Raw genomic sequence first — 22,608 nt, 5'->3', positions numbered from 1 at the left:
AAGGAAACCAGCAGCGATGAGAAGTCAGCAAAGGTGTTTCAGCAAGGGGGCGGGTGTGCAGTAATAAATTCATCTGCTTCCGCAAGTTAATCCGTTTTAGTGTGCAGGGTGAGCTGGAAGAGTGAACGGCTGGAGGTGGGAAGACCCTCAAGAGACAATGACAGCAAAGTTAGAGGTGACGGGCGACTGGGGGCCCGAAGTTGTGGTGAGGACGGGGGAGGAGCAGCCGCAAGAGATGCTCGGAGTGCGCTCGGACTCTGCGGGGCCGCGATTTTCCAGGGAGCCCGAAGGGAAGCGTGTGGACACATCACGGATGCTCCCAAGTTTTGGAGCTCATTGACCAGGAGGTCCTGATGTCTACACCAGGGTGACAAAGCCTGGGAGGGGTCCAGGCTGGGAGAGATTGAGTTTGAGGGGCTGGAGACCCCCTGGCAGAGACAGAGCGGTGGGGTTCGGAGACTGGGCTGGTGATTAGCAAGCGCGGTTGTGGGAACGAAATCAACACTAGAAAACACACAAAGCGAAGACGGACAGCGTGCAGCACGGAGAAGGCAGAAAAGGAGCGTTAAAGAAACAAGCAAACAAAAGAAGACCCAGAGATGCACGGTATCCAGGAAGCAGCACATGAATGAGCACGAAGCGGAAGGTTTGCTACATTAGTTTTAAACGTTATGCGTACACACCCCCCACGGACGGTGAGGTTTGACAACAGAGCTAACATCTGACGTGAAGTTATCAAGAGAATAGACATTTTATTCTTTAATTATAGTATAGCAATATTGTATTGATATTTTAAGGGTTTTTTAAAAATAAATTTTTAAGATACGTTTTTCTAGCTGCCCTCTGATGATATGCTTTTTATAGTTGAAGCACTTAGTTTTGAGGATCATGGTTAGTATTGCTCCTAAAATCTTCCATGGTTTATGTTAATGAAGACAAAATCAGTTCTTCAATATTTTGGAAATGAGATTGAAACTTAAAATTCAGTGTTATGCTTCCTCTTTGTCCTATAATCCACTTCTCCACATATTATTACAAAATATGAAAAAATTATAATTTAAGTGAAATTCAATTTTCAGATTAGTAATTCTCAAAATAAAATTACTTGTCTGTGTTTGTAAAGATGCTGAGAAATCAAACTTAGTTTAAGAAGCGTAAACCACGCAATTTTACCGTTATAATCGCGGAGCATTTTCCACACAACTATAGGTCCAAGCACACAGATGAAGGGGTTATGAAATGTGTGCCTGTCTTCCAGCAAAATTATGTTAGCCTTGAGTTTATAAGGGGTGAACTATTGCAGACAAACTATAAATGTAACCAATCAGTAAATGAATTGCTGTTTTAGTTGGGAGGGTGGTGGGATGGATGTTACAGTGGCAAGAAGAGATACAATAATGTAGGAGAGAGTAAATTTATTTAAAAAAACATAAAAAGTGTTCCACTCTGTCAGCTTACTGTCTTTATACATATCACAGAAAACACAGCCTGATTTTGTGGGGTGTAAACTACTTTACTACTGAAGTGGAGATGAAGGAAGTTGAGCGAATTGGGATATTCTGAATGATCAGCGCAGAGGCTGATGGTCAGGGTGGGAGGGTAGTGCTCACAGTCTGAAGAAAGTTCAGAAAATTTGGGAGAGACTTGGGAGGATTTTCAAAGATGTAAAATAAGCAAGATACAAACACATTTACCAGAGGAGATAACTAAGCTTCCAGCTCTCCCTGTTTCAGGACTCTTTCTACCAGAACTGAAAGGAGTTGTAGCCAACAGTAGAAGCTGCCGTTGAAAGAGAAGACACAGCTATTTTTGGGGGAAAAAACTATTACCAATAGAATATAATTTTCACATGCAGGGAAGAAAACGTGTTGATAATTTCATCCTTCAGGGATAATTAATCACGTATGTAGGATTAACGAATATTTAGCCTATTAAATGTGTATGTTTTTATTTTTAATTTGTATGTGACCCAAATATTTACACAGGGGACAGGAAAACACAAAGTATAATTCTTCAACGTTGGTTTTAAAAATGTGTTTTAGATGTTACAAGAGAAATAAAATCTTGCAGATTGTTTAAAAACAGAGTTTATCTTTCAACTTAAAAGTGTTATATAATATTCTCATTTGGAGAAAATAGTGAAGGGACAGTATGAGGAAATTCAACAGCTCTCAAGATGAGTATTGTATGGATTCATTGTAAATAGAACTGCCTTGTTACTAGTATGACTGGAGATGTGAGTATTTATTTATTAGCTTGAGTTAGATCAAGTTTGCATGGTATACAGTTCAATCTGATAATTAAGTCTAACAAACAGAACATGTAATGAAGTGTTCACTGCCGTGGTCCTCAGGGAGTTTTTAGAATGACACCAACAACTTATTTAAATTATTCTTTGGGGTGTGATTAGCTGTTTCTCATTTCTTTTGTTTCTTCCTTTCATTTTTGATACTTTACATTAACACCAAGTTCTGAGTTATTTTGAAATACTATATTGTTGCATTCTAAGTCACTCTTAGATGGATATTGCATTTTATTTGATGGAAATTGTTGATCATTTTCATCATTTTCCTGATTCTTTCTTAAGTCTATCAATGATATTTTACAAAAGCAATATTATTTCTACATGTTATAATTAAAAATATATTATGTATGTATCTTCATTTACATCCAAATACAGGAGCATCTGAAATGTCGATAAGTGAATGGTCATTTCCTTTATGATACTATTGTGAAACATTTTGCATTTAAGCTCTAGAGGAATTTGAACCTATCCTCAGCTGTTGGCTAAATTAATTTTATTTTATATTATTTTCTTTTATTTGAAAATTATATGTATTCATTAAGTAAAATTGAAGGAACAAAAAGAAAAAAAAGAATTAACTCTTGGTCCATAATCCATTAATAACCATGTAGTATTTTGATATATTTTTATTATTTCTAGAAATAGTTAAATTAATATTGTTTTATAGTTATTGTATCTTATAGGTATAATCACATTTTGTAAACAATCTGATGATAAATCTTATTGAGGTAGATAGTTGTCCAGAGTTATTTCTCAAGTTCACCTGCATGACTATCCATTAATGAGTTTTAATAATTACAATGATTTGTTTAGACTATTAATTGTGGAAGGAGACACCAAACCCTCTACATTCTCTTATGTATTTTAAGAATGTGAGTTGTGAAAATTCTCTTTGAGATTTACAGGATGAGTCCTTCTCTTTGTTTTATAGGGGATTCCACTTGTCATTTTATATTATAAATCCCTACCCTTGAATTCTTCATTTTGATTAATCTCTCAATCTCTCAACCCTGTGAGTTACATCATCAAAAAATTCCTCTGTAGAGTATCTTTTTAATGACATTTCCCCCCTCTGAGCCTTTGCATATGAGAGAATGGCTTTCTTTGTCTTTACAGGTGAAAAATTATCTTGGCTAGAAGAAAATTCCTTCAGAAAGGCTTTTTTTGCCCAAGAAAATATACATAATATTATTTTCTCTGTCCGTGTTTAGTATTGCAGAGGACAGCAATGTGATATAAGACTCTTGTCCTGCTCAGGTACTCATGTAACATTGGAACCTGAGAATTTTTATGCATTTTACATCAAACTATCTTTAGCTGAAAATTTCATTAGTGATTTCATTAGTGATATATGAATACACAGATTAGAATGTAGAACATTCTTTCTGTTTGAATGCTGTGCCTTTTTTTTATCAGATCAGTAATTTTTTTAAATACTCCTATAGTTCTGCGTTCTTCCTTAAATTTTATTTGCGTTCTCTGCTTTCTGCCTATCTTACTTTCTTCTTTCCCTCTTTTTTTCTCTTTTCTCTTACACTTTAAGACTCAGTGTCTTCTCAAGTTTGCATACCCCTAATCGCAGATCGTACTTTCCATTCTGAGAGACGCAAAGAGAGTCCGACGTCTGATAAGGAACCTGAAAGGGGATAAACACAAAGAGAATTGGCCGTGGGGAGGGCAGCCGGTCACCTCAGTGGCAAACGCCCCCTGCTCAGCAGGCAGCAGGGTGCCCGCGCCCCCACGGCAGCCCCCACGGCATCGTCCACTTCATCTGGTACCCCGCCAGTTTCTGTTCCCCCCACGAGACCCAGACAGCGTCCTGTTTCCCGTGTTTTCACCCTCTCTCTTACAGAAACAGCCTCTTAGGCTCTGGTTGAGTCTCGGCAGCCACTGAGAGATATTCAGGCAGAAAGGACCTGATCTGCTTTGATTCTTTTCTTTTCTTTTTTATTTCAGTATATTACGGGGGTACAAATGTTTAGGTTATGTATATTGCCCTTGCTCCCCCCTCCCCCCCCCGAGTCAGAGCTTCAAGCGTGTCCACCCCCCAGACGGTGCTGTCGCACTCATTATGTGTGCGTATACCCACCCCCTCCTCCCCCCTCCCACCTGCCCGGCGCCCGATGAATGTCATTCCTGTACATGCACTTAGGTGTCGATCAGTGGAACCAAGCTGATGGTGAGCACGTGATCTGCGTTGATTCTCACACCAACGTTATCATAGAAATGGAACAGATGCTGCTGCCTTTTCACAGTCAGGGAAACAGCAGCTCAGCCAGACCTGGCTAGACTTGTTTGAAAACCAGTCTCCAGTCCAGGCCTTCTGCCACGTCTCAGTGTTTTTCCATTAGACTAAGCTATGTTGCAACTTTGAAGAAATCTATCCATCTGTGCTGTTAACGGTCTCTGGATTATCTGTAATCCCAGGGCCTGACATTTATTAGCACTCAGTAAATAAGAATGGCTGGTGAATAAGCCTTATGCCCTGCAGATGCTGCAGAAATATCCCTTTCTGGAACAGTTACATTCAATTTGGAGACGTCCTTAGTGGTGAAGAGCATGAACTTTAGATCAAAATGCCTAGATCCAAATTCTTGCTCCTCCCTTGCCAGCCGCAAGACCATGGGCAAGTAACTAGGCTGTCTGTCCTGCAGCTTCCTCGGCTGTAAAGCAGGGGATTCTAGTAGCATCTTCACAGGGACAATGAAAGGATGGAATAAATTATTAATTTTAAACCTATGGGAAGAACAGTAGGCATGATTCGAATACTTGCTATTTTTTATTATAACGTTAGCTATATATCTTAGCCAAACACTATTTCTAAATGTGCTCTGAGAGGTTAATCTTACCCACAGTGTAGTCTACTTTTAGTTTCCATATAGACAATATGTCATTCCCATGTGCAGGGGAGTGACTGACACTCCCTATACGTTCAGAAAATAGTTGTTAAATAAACTAGGGGGAAAGCAGACACATGAATTAATGAATGTTGAACAAAATTCTTCACTTCGTCATAGCATATGTGGTTATTAACTCGTTTCCAGTTACTTTATACTCTGCTAGTAGGATGCTAAGTTCACCCGCTACAGTAACAAGTTTTAAATTGTAAACTTCCTAAAATTACTATGGCAGAGCAGAATCCTGCTTTCTCACCCTCCCTGATACACTGTACACCAGTTTCTTTTTTTTTCAGCGATACTTCTGAACAAAGAAGGAAATAATCGTGTATATTCCTCTCCTGCAAGTTTGTATTTAGCTAACACACGGCCAAGTTTAGAAAATTATCAAGGTCATGAAGAATCTTAGTTCCCTTAATCTAGCACAGAGGTGATCTGTGGCTGCTCGAATGTATTGAACAATGTGCCGGCTTCAGCTCAGGTACCATTATTTACACCTCCTACTCCAGGAAAAGCCAGGTACGGTGCTCGTATCTATATGAAGGGCAAATAGGATTGTCAAATGTACCTGACGTTTAATTTCCTCAGATCTTTAAAATTTCTTAGAAAAGAAGACTTTCACAACTCCTTCTTGACTCTTGACACATATTCAAAGTGAACGTAACATTGATGACTGATTTTAAAAATGTGTAAAATGTTTATTTATTAACTGTATTACTATTTAGAAAAGTTAGATGTTGAATATAATTGGTAGATTATAAATTCGACTAAATATTGGACATTAATTTTAGGATAGGATTTTATTTTAAATAAGTACTTTCATATACTCAAACAATATATACCAACTTACATGAATTTATTTGGTCAACATATAGCATAGGCAAAGGAACAGATAAAACAATCATAAAATCCCATGATGTGTTGCTCTGATTTTTTTCAAAAGGCACTAGAAATTATCAGGAATATGTTGTTTATAATATAGGTTACTAGGGCAAATTATAATTTAATCACAAAAGCATCATATGCAACATAAATTAAAGGAGGGTAATTGTTTTAACTGAAAAATAGTGTTATGTTCAGCCTCCAGATGATATTAACAAAAAACAGCTAGAAAGATGACAGAAATAAGTCATATGAGAGGTAGCCTGTGATATATATGACCAGTCATGACAAAAGTAATAAATTAAATTAAAAGAAATACATTTAAACAGAATTTGAGCATTTTCCCCAAACCATGCCATGGCATTTGTTTATGAAATATCACTTTTAAGCATTATCATTCAACTGCTTGTGTTAGTCAATTTAAAAAACAGTTTGGGTGTTTCCTTGAATACAATTATCCCTTTCAGATATATTACGAATATAGTAGTCATAAAGTTTACAACCCATACGATTTAAGGAGGAACTGATTGAGGGATAGGAGATGTGGGAGAAGGTTTCTTCTATATTAGACGAGCAAAGCAATGACAGTGATAGAAAATATCTTCAGTCTTCTAACTTTCAGATTGTCTGGAACATAGAACTTCCCAACATATAATTCCTAATTGTAGGCTTGGAAACAAATGGGGTGAATCTATGTGGCTAAAGGTTTTGAGTTCTGTATTGTTCTTTACTTACCCTCCCTGAGTTTATTCCATAAATGTCTAGTCATCTCCAGAAATCCTATTGGGTGGGTAGCCCAATGGTGTGCCAAGTAAACAGGCTCATCTGTAGGGTTTGCCAAATTTCATGACTTAAATACTCACCTCCCAGATGATTTCAGGCTACTAATGGCTTAACAACTGTCTTGCAAAATTCCTGAATACTTAATAATGGCCCTAAAGCTGGTACAAGCTGGCTCAGTACACCATTGAAAGTTTAATGTTTTCATAGGTAGGAGGGTCAGATTTAATACTTTCCTAGCATACTTTCCAATTTACGCCAGGCAAATCATGATAATTCCAGGATTATTCAACTGCCGAGAAGCTTTCTCCTTTGGGATCTATCCATGGGTGCGTGTCTGGGAAAGCTCCCAGGAAATGAGTCAGAACCACCCCACCCAGGGGACGCTTGTGGCAGATGGACAGGGGTTTGATCCTGCAGTGTTGCACATTGTGTTATTCTGGTGTGATGATGGTGTTAGCAGGAAGGTTGCAACTGTGACAGAAAAAGGTGGAATGATGTTACAATCTTAGTTGAATTTATTAGGGCAGCTAAACTTAGGTAATAATTCTCTTTATGGTATCGTCTGCTATAATCATGCTGTAAATAGAATATAGACTTCTTGAGTTGCTCTATTCCTGTCCTTGTCTGCTGTTTGGTCAGAGTGAAGTACTTTTTTCACAATACATTATAACAAGATAACGCGTAACTGTAAACAACACGGCTAAGATGCTCACGTGCAGTAAGCAGCTCAGAATGACGGCCGTCTTGACATTTCTGGCATCAGCAAGGACATGTTCTTACAGCTGAAACTATCATCCACTTTAGCCCTTGCCGTGTTGCTTATGGTGGCCCTAATAAAAATCTCTAAATTCTTCCATTTTCGGTGTAGATTAAAACCAACCTTTGGTCCAGTATGAGTTCCTCAAAAGTTATTTTTACGTGTTGATTAAATGCAGAGACTTGATGCTGAGACAGCATGGGAGGTGTTGTCACTGGGACGTAGGGTCATGAACTAGGAGTTTTCAGTGGGTATCATCAGTGAGCTGATGGGGATAACACTGCATTTGCAAGACATTGCATAATCACTCCAGGAGACCACGCGACTTATCACTGGGAGTGCAGGACCTGAAGAGTAACAACAGCATGAGGGAGATCAGACATCTAGCCCCAAAATACCTATTAGCCGCAGTGCACTGAGGACATCTCAGTATTACACCATTTATAACAAGTTGCTAAGAAAAAGGGAGAGACTCTAAGAAACCCATTCTTGTTTAGGACCCTTCAGACAAGAGAATGTCTTCATGAAGGATCGGGAACAAGCTAACGTAGCTTCCTGGGAGACAGAAGTGATTACGGGGAGATTGATTTTGAGCCTCCCATCTACTGAGAGAGGAGGATTGAGTGATGTTCACAAAAAACTAAAGAATACAGGTTGCTCCTGGGAGAAATGTGTGCTGTTATAAGAAAATTATTTTCTGTACTATAAAAGGAAGGCACGAGTTAGAATCTGCTGCCTTATCTACTTTCTTTTTAATGTTATCTACTCTCACACTCTAATTGTTTCTTCTTTTGTTCTGGCCAGAATCATTCGGTGGTTATAACCTCTGCATGTTTATCTACCTTTTTATATCCCAGCATCGTCTCTCAAAGTCTGCGATGCAGTTTTCTTATTCTGTACTTCATTACAGAATTAGAAGGTTGTGCTCTGTATTCCTCGTGTGCATGGTGAGGCTGTGTTCTCCAGGGGCTCCGTTAGGAGAACTGATCCGCGAGATCTGGGCGGCCAAGTATCCGCATCTTGTGGGCATCACATTGGCGGTGGACTCCCTCCAGCGATGGTGGCAGAGCAGTGCATTGTGTCGCGTTTTCCGGGACAGTGGATGTGATCAGGGGGTTTACTCCAGGGCCCAACCTGCTTTGCATGGCTGGTTAGGTCATCGCTGAGTAAGACTAAGCCTGTTTTCTTTCTGACCAATGGAGCTGTCCCAATATACCAATAAATTCACAACCAGATTCACAGCCTGGAAAGAAGTAAAATTGGCTAAGACATATCCTTTCACCAACATCATGTTCCATTTCCTGAGCAAATTGCATTAGCATTATATTTGATTTACGTTTAATATTTAATGCTAAGGCAAGGATGCTAAGAATGAATTTTTTCACTGTGGTCTCCTCGGCAACGTTAAGAAAATTTTTTCCAGATTCAATTTCCAAATGCCACAATTAAGACTGACCTGAATCAATGTCACCACGTAAGCATCCGAGAGGGAGATACACAAAATATCTTTACCCACCTGATAAAGAAATGTGTAATGTGTAATGTGCCTTTGTGGAATTTGTGTTTTTGTTAGAAAGTCAAATTTTGAAAAACAGAAAACCGTTGCTCTATTATTATATTTTGGTACTTTTTTCCCACATGCGGTTTTACAAAGTCACGGTCAGGAATTAGGAGTGCGCAGTTGTGCGTTTGTTCAGGTCACGCTCACCGCGCATCCCCGTATGCACTGCTCCCCCATGAGGCTCTGTAACGCCACTTTTGTTTTTGCGCCGTGACCTTTGCTTACTTACCATCCAGCCTCTGCTGTCACCCCTGTCTTGTGCTGCTAAGCGTGTCCTTTGCAGAACTTCCTAGGGTCTTGGGACCGACTAGTCTGTCCACCCGAGTCTCTGCCTCACCTTGATGGTCTGCGTACAAAACCAACTGGCTGTTCATCTCTGGAGGCTGAGTCGAGGTGTTCTGGGGGTGCAGTGCCTCCACCCCCCAGGCCGAATGTAGCATCTCCCTTGTTCTGTGCCCACAGCCCCAGCCTTTCTTCCAACACAGACCTTCAGCCCTGCAATCCAGGGTCACTCCTCCGTCTCTCCCCGCAGACTGAGGCTTCGGTGCCTGGAATTCCATTTGTGTCTCTGTTTTCCCACGCAATGTGCCTGTGATACCTGAGGACTCGGGGAGGCGCAGAAAGAATGAGCGAAGGCGTGTGCCGGTTGGTGGGTGACCACAGAGCAGCGGGAGAAAAGAGCCCTCTCCTCCGGGAACTTGCAGCTGCGTTAAGGAGGCAGAAACAACAGGCGGACCAGTTACGTCACGGTATCGGGCCACAGACACGGACAACGCAGCAGGAGTCTCCATCCCTGCTCACGGCATTTCCATGCTTGAGTTATCGTTTCAAAATGCACTTGAAGTTTTAGAATCTTAGACTTACAAAATAGATGACTTAGCTTGTCACAGCGGTGATTTCGGTAACCGGTGGCTGTGGTTTCACGGCCGTGGTCCATCCTCCCTTCGAGTGGATGTGCTGAATGCTTTGCTTTTCTTTTTTACGTGTCTTTATAGCTTCAGTTAGAACACACAGACTTTACTCTGGAAAACTTTGGGGGAAAATAGTTACATACTAATCCTCCCACTGTAATAATCCCCTATTTGTTTTCCGATTTAGATTTTTTTTTTTTTTTTCGGTTTAGGGGGCTTTTTTTTTGGTTTAGGAGTTTGTTGTTTATTTCTTGCTTTTTTCCTTTGCCCCGGGTTTTTGAGTCAAACCTATCTTCTCTTGGAGGACAGTTTATAGACCATTTCCAAATCTTTGACATGTCACAGAATTTTTTTATCCTGACTTAATATTTTGGGCAATTTGAAATATGAATTTTTTTATCCTGTATTATTCTTCTGGGAAAGAGTAACCAGCATTTCTTGAGGCATTATTTTGTGCTGGATAATCTGTTAAGCATCTAGCAGATGTTACTTCATTTAAGCTTTGCAAACACCTTCTAAGATGTTATTTTCTGAGACCTTATTTTCAGGGACTTCCTAAAATATTACCATTGCAGCTGAGGGCACTGAACTAAAGAATTTACCCCATGCTGCGCCAAACAAGGAACAGAGTCTAGACTCAAAAAGTCATGCAGACTTCTGAGACACATTTGCCTTCTACCCTGTTCTGCCTCTGTCTCCAGATGTATTAATATTTCTCTTCCATCTGGGGAGGGGGAAGAGGAGACAAGCAGCGCTGAGGAAGGAGCCAGGCTGCGGCAGAGGAGGGAGGAACAAAAGGCAGGAATGGGCTGCGGGAGGTGCAGCCCCACAAGTAGAGCACGCACTTCGAGCCTCAGTCTTTTCAGAAAAGCAAATACATATGTATTCCCTGCCAACGAGAGCTCTTCTTTCAGGTGGGGATCATTTGCTCTCTCCTAATTAATTCGTTTTCTTAATCCTCACCAGTGCATTAACGATTTAGAGGGGGAACATGGATGCATGACTTGTATACCTACGTTAGAGAGATGCATTCGCAATTCCTGTTGTCAGACTCACACACTGTGCGTGGGAGGGTGAGGAATGCTGCAGCGTGAGCTTCTCCCTCCGCTTCGCCGAGGCATCCTCACGTGCTGCTCATCATTCGTCGGTCCATCTGCCACTGGAAAAACAAAACTAACTTTGATTTCTATCCCTTCAAACATAATCCACTCGTTCTTTTGGGTTTGTGTATAGAATTCTTTTGGTTTTCTTAGAATTAGTTCTACAGGATGACGGATTCCTATCATTCTCGTATAGCTTTATTTTATTTATGTGGGGCTGTAATGAAGCACTTCTAAGTTCCATTCCCAACTCTTTAATCAGTTTTAAAAATGTGTCTTCTATTATTTTCCTAATCATTGATTCTGGGTCCCTTCTTGTTTTTTGACAAACTTCAGTATCTTCTGCTTTTGTCTAGAGATCTCTGATTTTTCTCTTGCCATCCTTTCATCTTTTATTCCTTCAAAGCTCCAGCTAAGTCACTCCACACGTCTTGGGTTGATGGATGTAAATGTTGATTTTGCATTTCATCACATCTAATAATGTTCTGACTTATTCTGTAGCAGTTATTGTATTGTGAGTTTTAAATTCCCAGTCCCTCATTCTTAATAAACATTCTACCCTCTTTCATATGTTGAGAACATATTTCAGTAATTTTCTGAGTTCTGCTTTTGATTCTCTGGTTGCTTCATTTCAGGAGTTAATGAAATTCCTCTTGGAAATCTCACTGGCTTATTTTCTCATTTTATGCAGCAAAACTTTTTAAATGCTCCTCTATTACTGTTTTATGTTTGCTTACATTCCCTGGCGATCCGGTTAATCTCTGTTGTTGTTCTGTAAATATTTTATATCCCTGACAATTTTACTGGCATTTTGATAGGTTTTGCTCATGAGATTTTGTCCCGTCAGTCACTACTTCCTTCACACAACCCCCAGCTTGCTCCTAACCTGGAACTTCCCGGATCTCACCTTACTCCGCAAGAATTCGCAATTTCCGCATCTAACTATTTTGTCAAGACAACACTTCTCGAGAGAAGCAAAGTGCTGCTGAGATAGAGAAAGAAGGTGTGTAGATGATAAATTTTGTCTGGAACTCAAAGGATAAAAGACCATTTCTGGATAAAATTTGAGTTAGGAGTTGCCGGGTCAGAGGAAAGACAGATGGGTTTTCCTTGATCGTAAAGACTCGTGAGGCTTGAAATAACAGAATCCTTCGAATTGGTGGCAGAACGTGGCTCTTCCGGCAGCAATGACAAGGGTCGCAGCAGGGATGATAATGAACACGGCCGCCATTGATCGATGCCCGCCGCGTGTGGCAACCTGCACACACCTGTCTGCATTGTATTCCTCGTGATTCTGGAAACCCTGTGGGGAAATCAATATCCTTCTTATTTTACAGATAAGTTAGAAGAAAGGTTAAAAAAAAGGTTAAACAATTCTCCCAAGACCCTCATCGAATAAACAGCAATGCCTAGATTCCCTCTTTTTTCAGTGTGATTGTATTTCCTTCTTTAAAAAAAAAAAATATTTTTCATTTTTAGTTGATACACAATCATTGTACATATTTATGAAGTACATGTGATATTTCAGCACCTGTATACAATGTTTAGTGATCAAATCAGGGTAATTAGCATATCCATCATCTCGAACATTTATCATTTCTTTGTGCTGGGAATGTTCAAATTCCCTCTTCTAGCTTTTTTGAATATACAGCGAATTGTTGTTAACTGCAGTCCCCCTACTGTGCTATAGCACACTAGAACTCATTCTGCTGTCTAACTGTAATTTCGTACCTACGAACCACCCCCCCCACACCGTCCTCCCCTCCACGGCATGTTCTCATACGTGGGAGCTAAAGACGTTGCTCTCATAGAAGCAGAGTCGAATAGTGGTTCCCAGAGGCTGGAGAGTGTGGGGGTGCCTTTGATTTTTATGCCACTGTCAGCAGACGGTGGGCTGAGAGGAGGGAGAGAAACAAGCCAGGTCCTCCCAGGAGCTGTTCCCCTGGATGCGGCACGTCCGGGCTCTTTGAGAGTCTTGGTCTCAGAGACTGACGCTGTCTGAGCAGGGGCAGCCCATGCACTAAGGTGATCTGTGTGCCACTGAAAGCTGATGGAAGGGGCTCTGCAGGCCCTGCCGGTGGGGCTGTCAGCAGTACCTGAAGTTCCAGAAAGCCTTCTGGGAGATTTCAGCGGAACACCGCGCTTTCCGCGTTCCTGCCACCTGATGGCGGCCCCGACTGCTGCCGTGTGGAGGAATCGCACATTTCCCTGCCAGGGGAAATGTTTCTTCTTTTCCTGCTCTGAGTCACTGGTTACTTTGACTTTCTACAGCGCAGGTTAACAGTAATACAGTTGCATTCGACGTAATACAGGAACCCTCTTCCTGTCAGCAGTGTGCTGAATCGTAGTTTGTAAAAGACCGTTAGTGGTTATATGTAGGGCTGAACATGCCAAAATAAAGCGAGGGATTTCCAGAATTAATGAGATATATATATATAGTTTCTAACTTTCTTTTCTTTCGAGTGCCCACAGTACTCTCATCTCTAGGTTGGGACCAATCTTTGCAATCTCATTCTGGGAAACTTTGGCCATTGGTATATGTTATATACAGACATAAAAGCTTACATGTGTATGGTTATTTTGTTAATTTATTAGACTTTATCTTTTAGAGTAATTTTAACTTCACGGGAAAACGGATGAGAAGTCACAGAGCGTTGCCGCACAGCCCCAACTCCGCACGCACAGCCTCTCCCACGGCCGACGCCCCCACCAGAGGCGTACACCTGATGAACCTACGCTGAGACATCGTTACCACAGTTGACATTAGGGCTCACGCTTGGTGTTCTTCATTCTACAGGTTGGACAGCTGTGTAATGACATATCCACCGTTGTACTCATGCATCATACAGAGCTGTTTCTCTGCCCTAAAACTCCTCTGTGCTCTGCCCATTCCCTCCCCCAACCCCAAGGCAGCCGCTGGTTTTCTCACCGTCTCTGCAGTTTTACCTCTTCCAGAATGTCAGAGCATTGGACTCACAGAGTCTCAGCCTTTTCAGACGGGCTCCTCTCTCCTGTATGTACTTAGGGTTCCTCCATGTCCATGTGTGGTTCGATTGCTCATTTGTTTTCAGCACAGAATGACATTCCATTGTCTGGATGCACCACGATGTATTTATTCATTTATTTACTGAAGGGCATCTTGGTTGCTTCCAAATTTAAGGAATTATGAACAAAGCTGCTCTAAACGTCAGTGTGCAGTTTGGGTTTTCGTGTGGATTTTCCTTCGGGTAAATGTCAAGTGTGTGATTACTAGATCATATGGTAGAAGTATGGTTAGTTTTACAAGAAACTGCCCAACTGTCTTCCAGAGTGACTCTACCATTTTGCCTTCCCGGCAGCAACGACCGTGAGATGTGTTTTCTGTGGGAAACCTAAATGCATGTTATCCAGCCTCTGTGAGAGATACATTTGGACGATTCTCTCTTTATCATTAATTAATTATACTCTCTCAGTTGTTTTATATTTGGCCCTTATAATCTCAGGTGAAAACAACTAAAATCTATCAAAAATTATTAGATAATTTTCATTTCCCAAGAGAGCGTGAATGAGTAAATAAAATTAGAAACAAAAACAGAAACATTACAACTGGTACCATAGAAATTCAGAAGGTCATTAGAGACTATTATTCACAACTGTATGCTAACAAATGGGCAAGCCCGGAGGAAGTGAATCAATTCCTGGACACGTATAACGTACCAAGATTGAACCAAGAATAAATAAAAAACTTGAATGGACAAATAGTGAGTAATTAGTTTGAATCAGTAATTAAAAGTCTCACAACAACAACACTGAAAAGAAAAAAAAAAAAACAAACAAACAGGATTGATGGCTTTACTGCTGAATTCTACCAAACCTTTAAAGAATTAACACTAATTCTTCTCAAAGTGTTCCAAAAAGTTGAAGAGGAGGAATTCTCCCAAACTCATTCTACAATGCCAGCATTACCCTGATACCAAATCCAGACAAGGACACAACATATAAAGAAAATTATGGGCCAATACACCTGATAAACGTAGATGCAGAAATCCTTGACAAAATACTAGCAACCCAACAGCAAATCAAAAAGACTCTACATCGATCAAGTGGGAATTATCCCAGGTATTCAAGGATATTTTAACAAATGCAAATCAATAAATGTGATGTATCACATCAACATAATGAAGGACAAAAACCATATGATCATCTGAATAGACACAGAAAAAGAATTTGATAAAATTCGATATCACTTCTTGATAAAAATTCCCAATAAGTTGGGTAGAGAAGGAAAGTACCTCAACACAATGAAGGTCCCATGTAACAGACCTACAGCTGACATCGTACTGACTGTGGAAAAGCAGAAAGCCTTTCTTCCAAGAACTGGGCCAATGTAAGGACGCCCAATTTCACCACTCTTATTTGACATAGTCCTGGAAGTTCTAGACAGAGCAATCAGGCGAGATAAAGGAATAGAGGGTGGGCCTCCAAGCTGGAAAAGAGGAAGTAAAATTGTTCCAGTGTGCAGATGACATGATTTTTTATAGAGAAAAACCTAAAGACTCCATCAAAAATTCCTTAGAACTGATAGACAAATATAGTAAATGTGCAGGATCCAAAATCAACATACAACAAGTTGCATTTCTATACAGCAAAAACAAACCAGCTGAAAAAGAAACCAAGAAAGCAATCTCATTTACAATAGCTACAAAGAAAATAAAATACCTAGGAATAAATTTAAACAAGAAGGTAAAAGATCTCTGCAATGAAAACTATAAAACATTGATGAAGGAATTTGTACAGGACACAAATAGATAGAAAGATATCCCATGTTCATGGATTGGAAGAATTAGTATTGTTAAAATGACCATACCACCCAAAGTGGTCTACAGAGTCAATGCAGTCCCCATCAAAATGCCAATGACATTTTTTACAAAAATAAGACAAGATTTTGTCTTTTTAATATTTTGAGGAATAGTTGGAATTTTGTTCAACTATTTTTTGTCATTTCTAATATTTTATAGTTGTTTTTACTAGTGACTTTTTCATATTGTATGTATATCCATAGCCAATTTTTCTAGCCCTATCAGCATCACTTCTGTGATCCCCAAAGAAAGATTAAAGTTTGGATTTGTAATATATTTGATTTAGTGTGTCATTTGTCTCCTGGTTAACAATGGAAAATAGAATATTTTCCACAAGAAAACAAGAAGAATATTACATACATTTTAGTAATGAACTATAGGCATTTATTCTGTGTTCATATATTTTGTAAGAATTTGTTTACATCATACTATTTCATACAAACTTACCCATTATTTACAGATATAAACATATTTTTCTAACCTAAATAAATACATTGCTGGTTTATTCTCTTGGAAAACAATGTATAAACTCCCCTGGTGTTAGTAGTAGTTGACATGGATTATTAATATTTTTATTATAGATTGGAAAGGAAGGTGGAGTGTAGCTATAGGTTTATATGAATATTTTATGATCTCAATTCTCGTAACTATGATAAAATAATAATAATGAATAACTAATGACAAAATAGTGTATCAAAAAGCCAGTCAGCATGAAGACACATAGTAGAACAATTAATTCTATTGCCTTCAGATACAGATGGACACCCACCATTGCGTAACCATTTGTGGGTAATGAAGTACCTTCATTTTGAATAATGTTTCTGGCAAAAATTTCTTAAAACATACATGACATACTCAAAGCTGCTGATAAGGCAGAGTAAGACAACCTAAAAAATACTATCTGACTAATCAATTCTATCACAGAATCTATATACACTAAAGTACAGCATAGGAATTCTGTTTGAGGCTAGTTTTAAAATACTTTGAGTTTCAGCTTTTCCATAAAACTAGGATTGAAGATCATTGATCTTTTTCACCATTTCTTTAGAAAATATTATGTCAACTGAGCAATTGTGAGAATCTTCTGGGAGTAGATTGTGTCATATGCTTAGTTCAGGCTGCGATAAAAAAATATCATGGACTGAGAATTAATATTTTCTAAATAATAGCAATTTATTTCTCACAGTTCTGGCGGCTGGAAGTCCAAGATCAAGGTGCGGGCAGATTCTGTGTCTCTTGAGGGCCCGTTTCCTGGTTCATGGATGACACCTTCTCTCTGTGTCTTCTGGTGGTAGATCACCAAAGGTCTCCCTGGGGCCTCTTTATAGGGGCACCAATCCCATTCGTGAGAATTCCACACACAACCTAACCACCTTTCGAAGGCCCTATGTCCTCACACCGTCACCATGGGGTGCTGATCTATTTCAACATGTGAGTTTTGGGAGGACACAAAGATGTAGACTATCACGAAGCACAACTGAATATAGCAAGCGTGTCTTAAACATTTTATCAGAGCATCACCGGATCATTTTAGCCGTAACTCTTGCTGCTATTTAGCTGGTTCCTGCTCAGTTAGGGCTGTGCAGTAAATGCAAACTAATCCTGGCGGCAAGATGATACGACAGAGATGTGAACTATTGCATTTGGGAATGGCTTAGACGGGCTCTAACAAATCGACTGCTTATTTATAGATTCCATAAGGATGGCATTAGTGTAGCCTGTTTACATATAACCAGGGTCGTAGATGCTTCTGTTAGTATTGACAGAGGAAGTAAACAAATTCATCCCATTTTTCTCTATTTAAGTTCCTCCCCACTCCCTTAATAAGAAAGATAAAGAAAAATTAGGTAGAGAAACATTATGTGGGCCCTCCTGGGAGAAATAAAGCAATCAAGATGTGTAGAGGAAAAAATCATACATAGGTTCTATAGGTTTGGAGATTTTAGAAAAAAAGTAGAGTTCATTTTGAATGGATTATATAAAATAAATTATCCAGACTCTGATAGCAATGTGGCATTCTTTATTAAATACAGTACATGACTTACTTTTTGTAACAAACAAGGACTCTGTTCATTCTTTAAAAAACACACAAAACCTCCATATGTTAGTATCTCCAATTTATTATGCCTTGTATAAAGCTATACATAGTCACATTATGCTTGGTGTGTAGCAGTTTGGCAAATCTTTCCTTCCAAGTCCTATTAGAAAAGTAAAAAAAAAAAAAATAGAGATAATATTAATTTATTTAAAATTCACCGTAACCCGCCATTTCTGTTTTAATTTACCCAGACATCTCTCACATGAAAACACATAACTTAGTTCTTTACTCCTGGGAAATTATAAGTTGTAGGCATAGACATAAATACAGATATAGCCTTAGTCAGAGACATATACATAGATGTAGACACAGACATAGAGATACAAACACGGGTGTCATGTTTAGTGACTGCAGTCTTCTGTGAGGCGCTGCTCTCTGCTTCCGCTTTGGGGTTGGGAAGAGGAACGCTGTAAACCAGGGAAGAGAAGTGGGACATCTTTCAAGTCCTCCCACGATCATTTCTAATACATTTAAATTACAGAATCACCTGTTGCAGAATCCAAATGATGGCACTTAATTTTGCAATGGCTTTTTGTACCCATGATTCTTTTGTAGGGCCAATTCATTGTGTACTTGCTCTTTTAGGAAGATGCTTTGTTGATAAGCAAAACTGTAGTTTGAGTTTGGTAACCGTGCGTTTAAAAGTTACTTATGAAAACGAAAGTGTTTGAACAATGTCCTGTCCATGATAGAGGACATGAACATTATCTGGCCTTGAATATATGAATGAATAAAGAATGGGCTGACAGAAACACAGATAAAGAGAGCTGTAGGAGAATATATATAAAATTAACCCTCAAATGTGTTTTTAAGTATTCCCAGAAGATAAACGTGTTGAGTGTCCACGTCATTTGACTTTCCCCCTTAAAAAGGTTGGGATGCAAGTCTTCTATGTATTTTTAGAAATATGTGATTTACAAATGTTTAAATATTTATAAGGTTGTGTTCTTTCTCATGGGATCTCTAGGGCTTTTGATGTGGTTGATAATCTTAAAAAAAAAACGCTGGTAAAAAGGGCTTTCACAGACCAACTTTGTTACAATACTGAGATTCTGACAATTGGTAAAATATAGAAAATAACACAAACACCAAGAATATGTTTGAAAAATGACACCAAAGTCTAGACTGAGTGGCCTGTCTTTCTCACAGTTCTGAGATGCTGTTTTGAGGTTGAAAAAGTGAAAGATTTTATATATCGTCATTAAGACATCTTTATCGGTAATGTTAAATTCTGTAATTATTTTATATGTGTCAAAATAAGGTTTCTGAAGCCTGGGACTCTGTCAGTCTCCTTCTGGTTTCCCTTCCTGTTTTGTCTACTGGCATGAAGGAATCTTCATCCGGAAATGCTCATTAGTATTTATCGAAATGCTCCGCAGGTTTTAAGTTTTCTGAAGGCTGGAGCATCGTCCGTTTCTCTGCACTCACTCCCAGCTCGGTGGCCTGCAGGAGCGGACGTTCTGTGCATCCTCACGGGCCAGGCCCAGGCTGCCCTCCCTGAGCGACCATGCGGCACCTGCCCTGGCAGCGCTTACGGTGCGCGGGGTGAGGCAGGCAGCGCAGCAAACCAAGAAGAGCTGTCAACGCGTGGGATGTTACAAAGGGGACAGGCGGTCAGCAAACACACGGTTGAGGGAGGGACACTGAGCAGAGACTGGAGGACGTGAGCAGTCCAGCTGCAGGGAGCCCTTCAGGGTGCAGGGCGAGCACATGTGCAGGGGAAGGAAAGACACCATCTTGACTCAATGCCACCGGATCAGTCACGATTTAAAACCTTCCACCCTCTCCCTCCCTTTTCGTGTTCATCTCGGGCTATCTTTCGGTGAGAAGGAATTGCAGCTTTAGTTAAAAATATACCTATTTCTGTATTTCAGCCACATATATTTTTAGGTTGCCATATTTTCTGATAAACGAGAAGATCTTTAGAGAAGGAGGAAGCTACGTTTTTCCTTTTACAGAGGGTCAATGGCAGGGAGAAAAATGTTCATTTGACAACGGCCCCTGTGATTGTTGAGACAAAACACTGACAAAGACTTTCTCTTGGAAGAACTACAGCGTGGCCGTCTGTACACCCCCAATGAAAGCCCATTCACGTAGTGCGTTCCCTATCACGTGACTCATCACAAATCATGCAGCCATGGCTCTCTGCCCTGGTGGATTAGCATCTCCTGCCAGGGCTTCTGACAAGTCTGGACTGAGTCAGCCTGTCCGAAAGGTGGTGGGAAGCCACCAGGTCTCGAAGACGGTTCTTTAGTTCTTTTATTCTCTGATTGTTAGACCATGTTCACTTATAGATAGAGCCATGAGAGAGAGAAAAATAGAAATAAAACTGCCGTCAGGTGCCGGGTTTAATATGCAATGTTTATACTGGTTTGCAGCAGTTATCAACCCCTACACCTGTTTCAAATCAGATTGCTAAAATAATGCATTCATGCAAACACTGCCATTTGAAATAGTAGTTTTTTAAAATAAATTATAATAGCTATATCACTAATTTTAGTAAGAATTTCAAATAGCACAATTAATGCGTTCCTTGTTAGCATTGCTTGGAAAAGCACCTGTTTAGAGCCTGATCGACTTGTGCACATTGGGGGTTGGGGGAGGCCTGCCTTTGCCTGGTGCCGCTTCCTCTTTTCTTTCAAGTTTAACAAACAGGCATTTGATACCTTTCTACAAGATTTCAGACTTTCGGCTTCATTCTGAAATAGATCCCATTAAAATGTACTTCCAGTATTATGGTCAGTGTTTTCCCTGTCCTAGCTCCCTCTGTCCTCCCATCCTCCTCCCTCTCTGTCTCTCTCTCAATCTCTCTCTCCCCCCGAATATAGCCATCCGTTTGTGTATGTATTACTGATCATTTATCCATCCATCCATCCCATCTGTCATCTGTCTGTCTGTTATCTACCTTTTATCTATCTAATCTTTCATCTCAACTATTTGTCACCTGTTCACCTATCATCCACCTATCTAATCGATCATCTATTTATCTATCATCTACATCTCATCTATTAATCTGTCATCTATTTATCGTCTATCTGTCATCTACCTATCTAATCCATCATCTATCAATCATCTATTTATCTAAGCTACCATCTATCTCATCTGTCTGTATCTGTCTATCTAATCTATGATCTGTCTCTCATCTATCTCTCTTCTATCTACCTATCTACTTACCTATCTATCTACCTATCTACCTACCTATCTACCTACCTACCTATCCACCTATCTATCTACCTATCTGTCTACCTACCTATCTACCTATCTATCTATCTGTCATCTTTCTATCTATCCCCTTTCCCTGTTCCCCTGGTCCCCCAGGTTCTAGCCTACCTTCAAGATATCTTCATCTCCCTTTTCCCCTTGATCCCAGTTTTGGTCACCAAGGGAAGCGCCTCTTCCTTCAGGAGAAAAGGATCCTGTGCGCTGCAGAAAGAAGTTCATAGGTTGTAACACGCTGGAGCATCCAACATAAGCCAGTCCTGTCCAGATGTCATGGTGCTGGTCATCGTGACAATATTTCTTTACTAAAAAAAAATACTACGAGGTTTTGGAAAGCTAAGTACAGAAGACAACATTCTAGCCTCAGAAAGTCTTTTCTTATGTGTTAATATGGATAATTACATGAACTCTGCATAATAAATTTAAAAATACTTATTGCAGGATATTCTGAGTGCCCTCAAAATGTATCTCTTTAACTGCAATCAACATTTATTTTGCTTATATTGACTCATCTTTTGGTTAATTCAAACATTCTAAATGTTAAATATTTTATAGATATGTGACTTAAAGTGTAGAAGTGATTACATTTCATTTTTAGCACTGAAAATACCTGTGTCGGTAATAGCAAGTTTGAATTTCATAAAATTCTGTAATTCACGGGTCTCAAATGCATACAATTATCTGTGTAACTAAAGCAGCTTGGTGATCGTGTGGAATACGTTGGCTTTAAAGAGCAAAATTTAACACAACAACTGGATATTTGTAACGTTAACAGTCACGGAAAGTCCCTGTCATGCTAAGTCACTATCTTGTGCCTTGGATTTAGGTCATCAAGCTTGCCTTTGAAGAGTTTGAGCTGGAAAGAGGTTATGACACCCTGACGGTCGGTGACGCTGGGAAAGTGGGGGACACCAGATCGGTCTTGTACGTGTGAGTATTCCCTTGAGCTGCTTCTCCTCCGACACATGCGTGCTGAGGGTCGATGGGATTCTGCCTTGGATGTTTAGTTCCTGCCAGGCGTGGCTAATCTCGTGGCTTCCAGTCTGATGTTGAATGAGAACTAATTTAGGATTATGTTTTAGCTGTATCAGTTTTTTTTAAATCATTCAAAAAATATGTTTATGGCGGAAAAATTAGAACAGTCAGAAGGTAGAAAGTGGAAATGATAAATTTCTCAAGTCAACCCCTTTCAGCCTCTGTCTTTCTGCTTCCTTGTGGTATTCTATTAGTGGGTTTTTGGAAGTCCAGGTGCTTTCT

The 22,608-nt window shown here is 39.8% G+C and overlaps 1 protein-coding gene across 1 annotated transcript in view; it reads left to right on the top strand.

Annotated features, from left to right (window-relative positions):
- CSMD1 (CUB and Sushi multiple domains 1) overlaps nt 1-22,608 on the top strand; it is a 1,519,798-nt gene that overhangs the window by 1,182,309 nt on the left and 314,881 nt on the right. Inside the window, 1 exon segment of the mRNA XM_012645868.1 lies at nt 22,178-22,281. Coding sequence (XP_012501322.1) covers nt 22,178-22,281 — 104 coding nt within the window.

The sequence above is a fragment of the Propithecus coquereli genome, unplaced genomic scaffold (genome assembly GCF_000956105.1).
Source record: "Propithecus coquereli isolate 6110/MARCELLA unplaced genomic scaffold, Pcoq_1.0 Scaffold238, whole genome shotgun sequence".
Lineage (NCBI taxonomy): Eukaryota > Metazoa > Chordata > Mammalia > Primates > Indriidae > Propithecus > Propithecus coquereli.
Note: the sequence above shows the minus strand (reverse complement) of the source record. Positions and strands in the feature narration are given on the sequence as shown.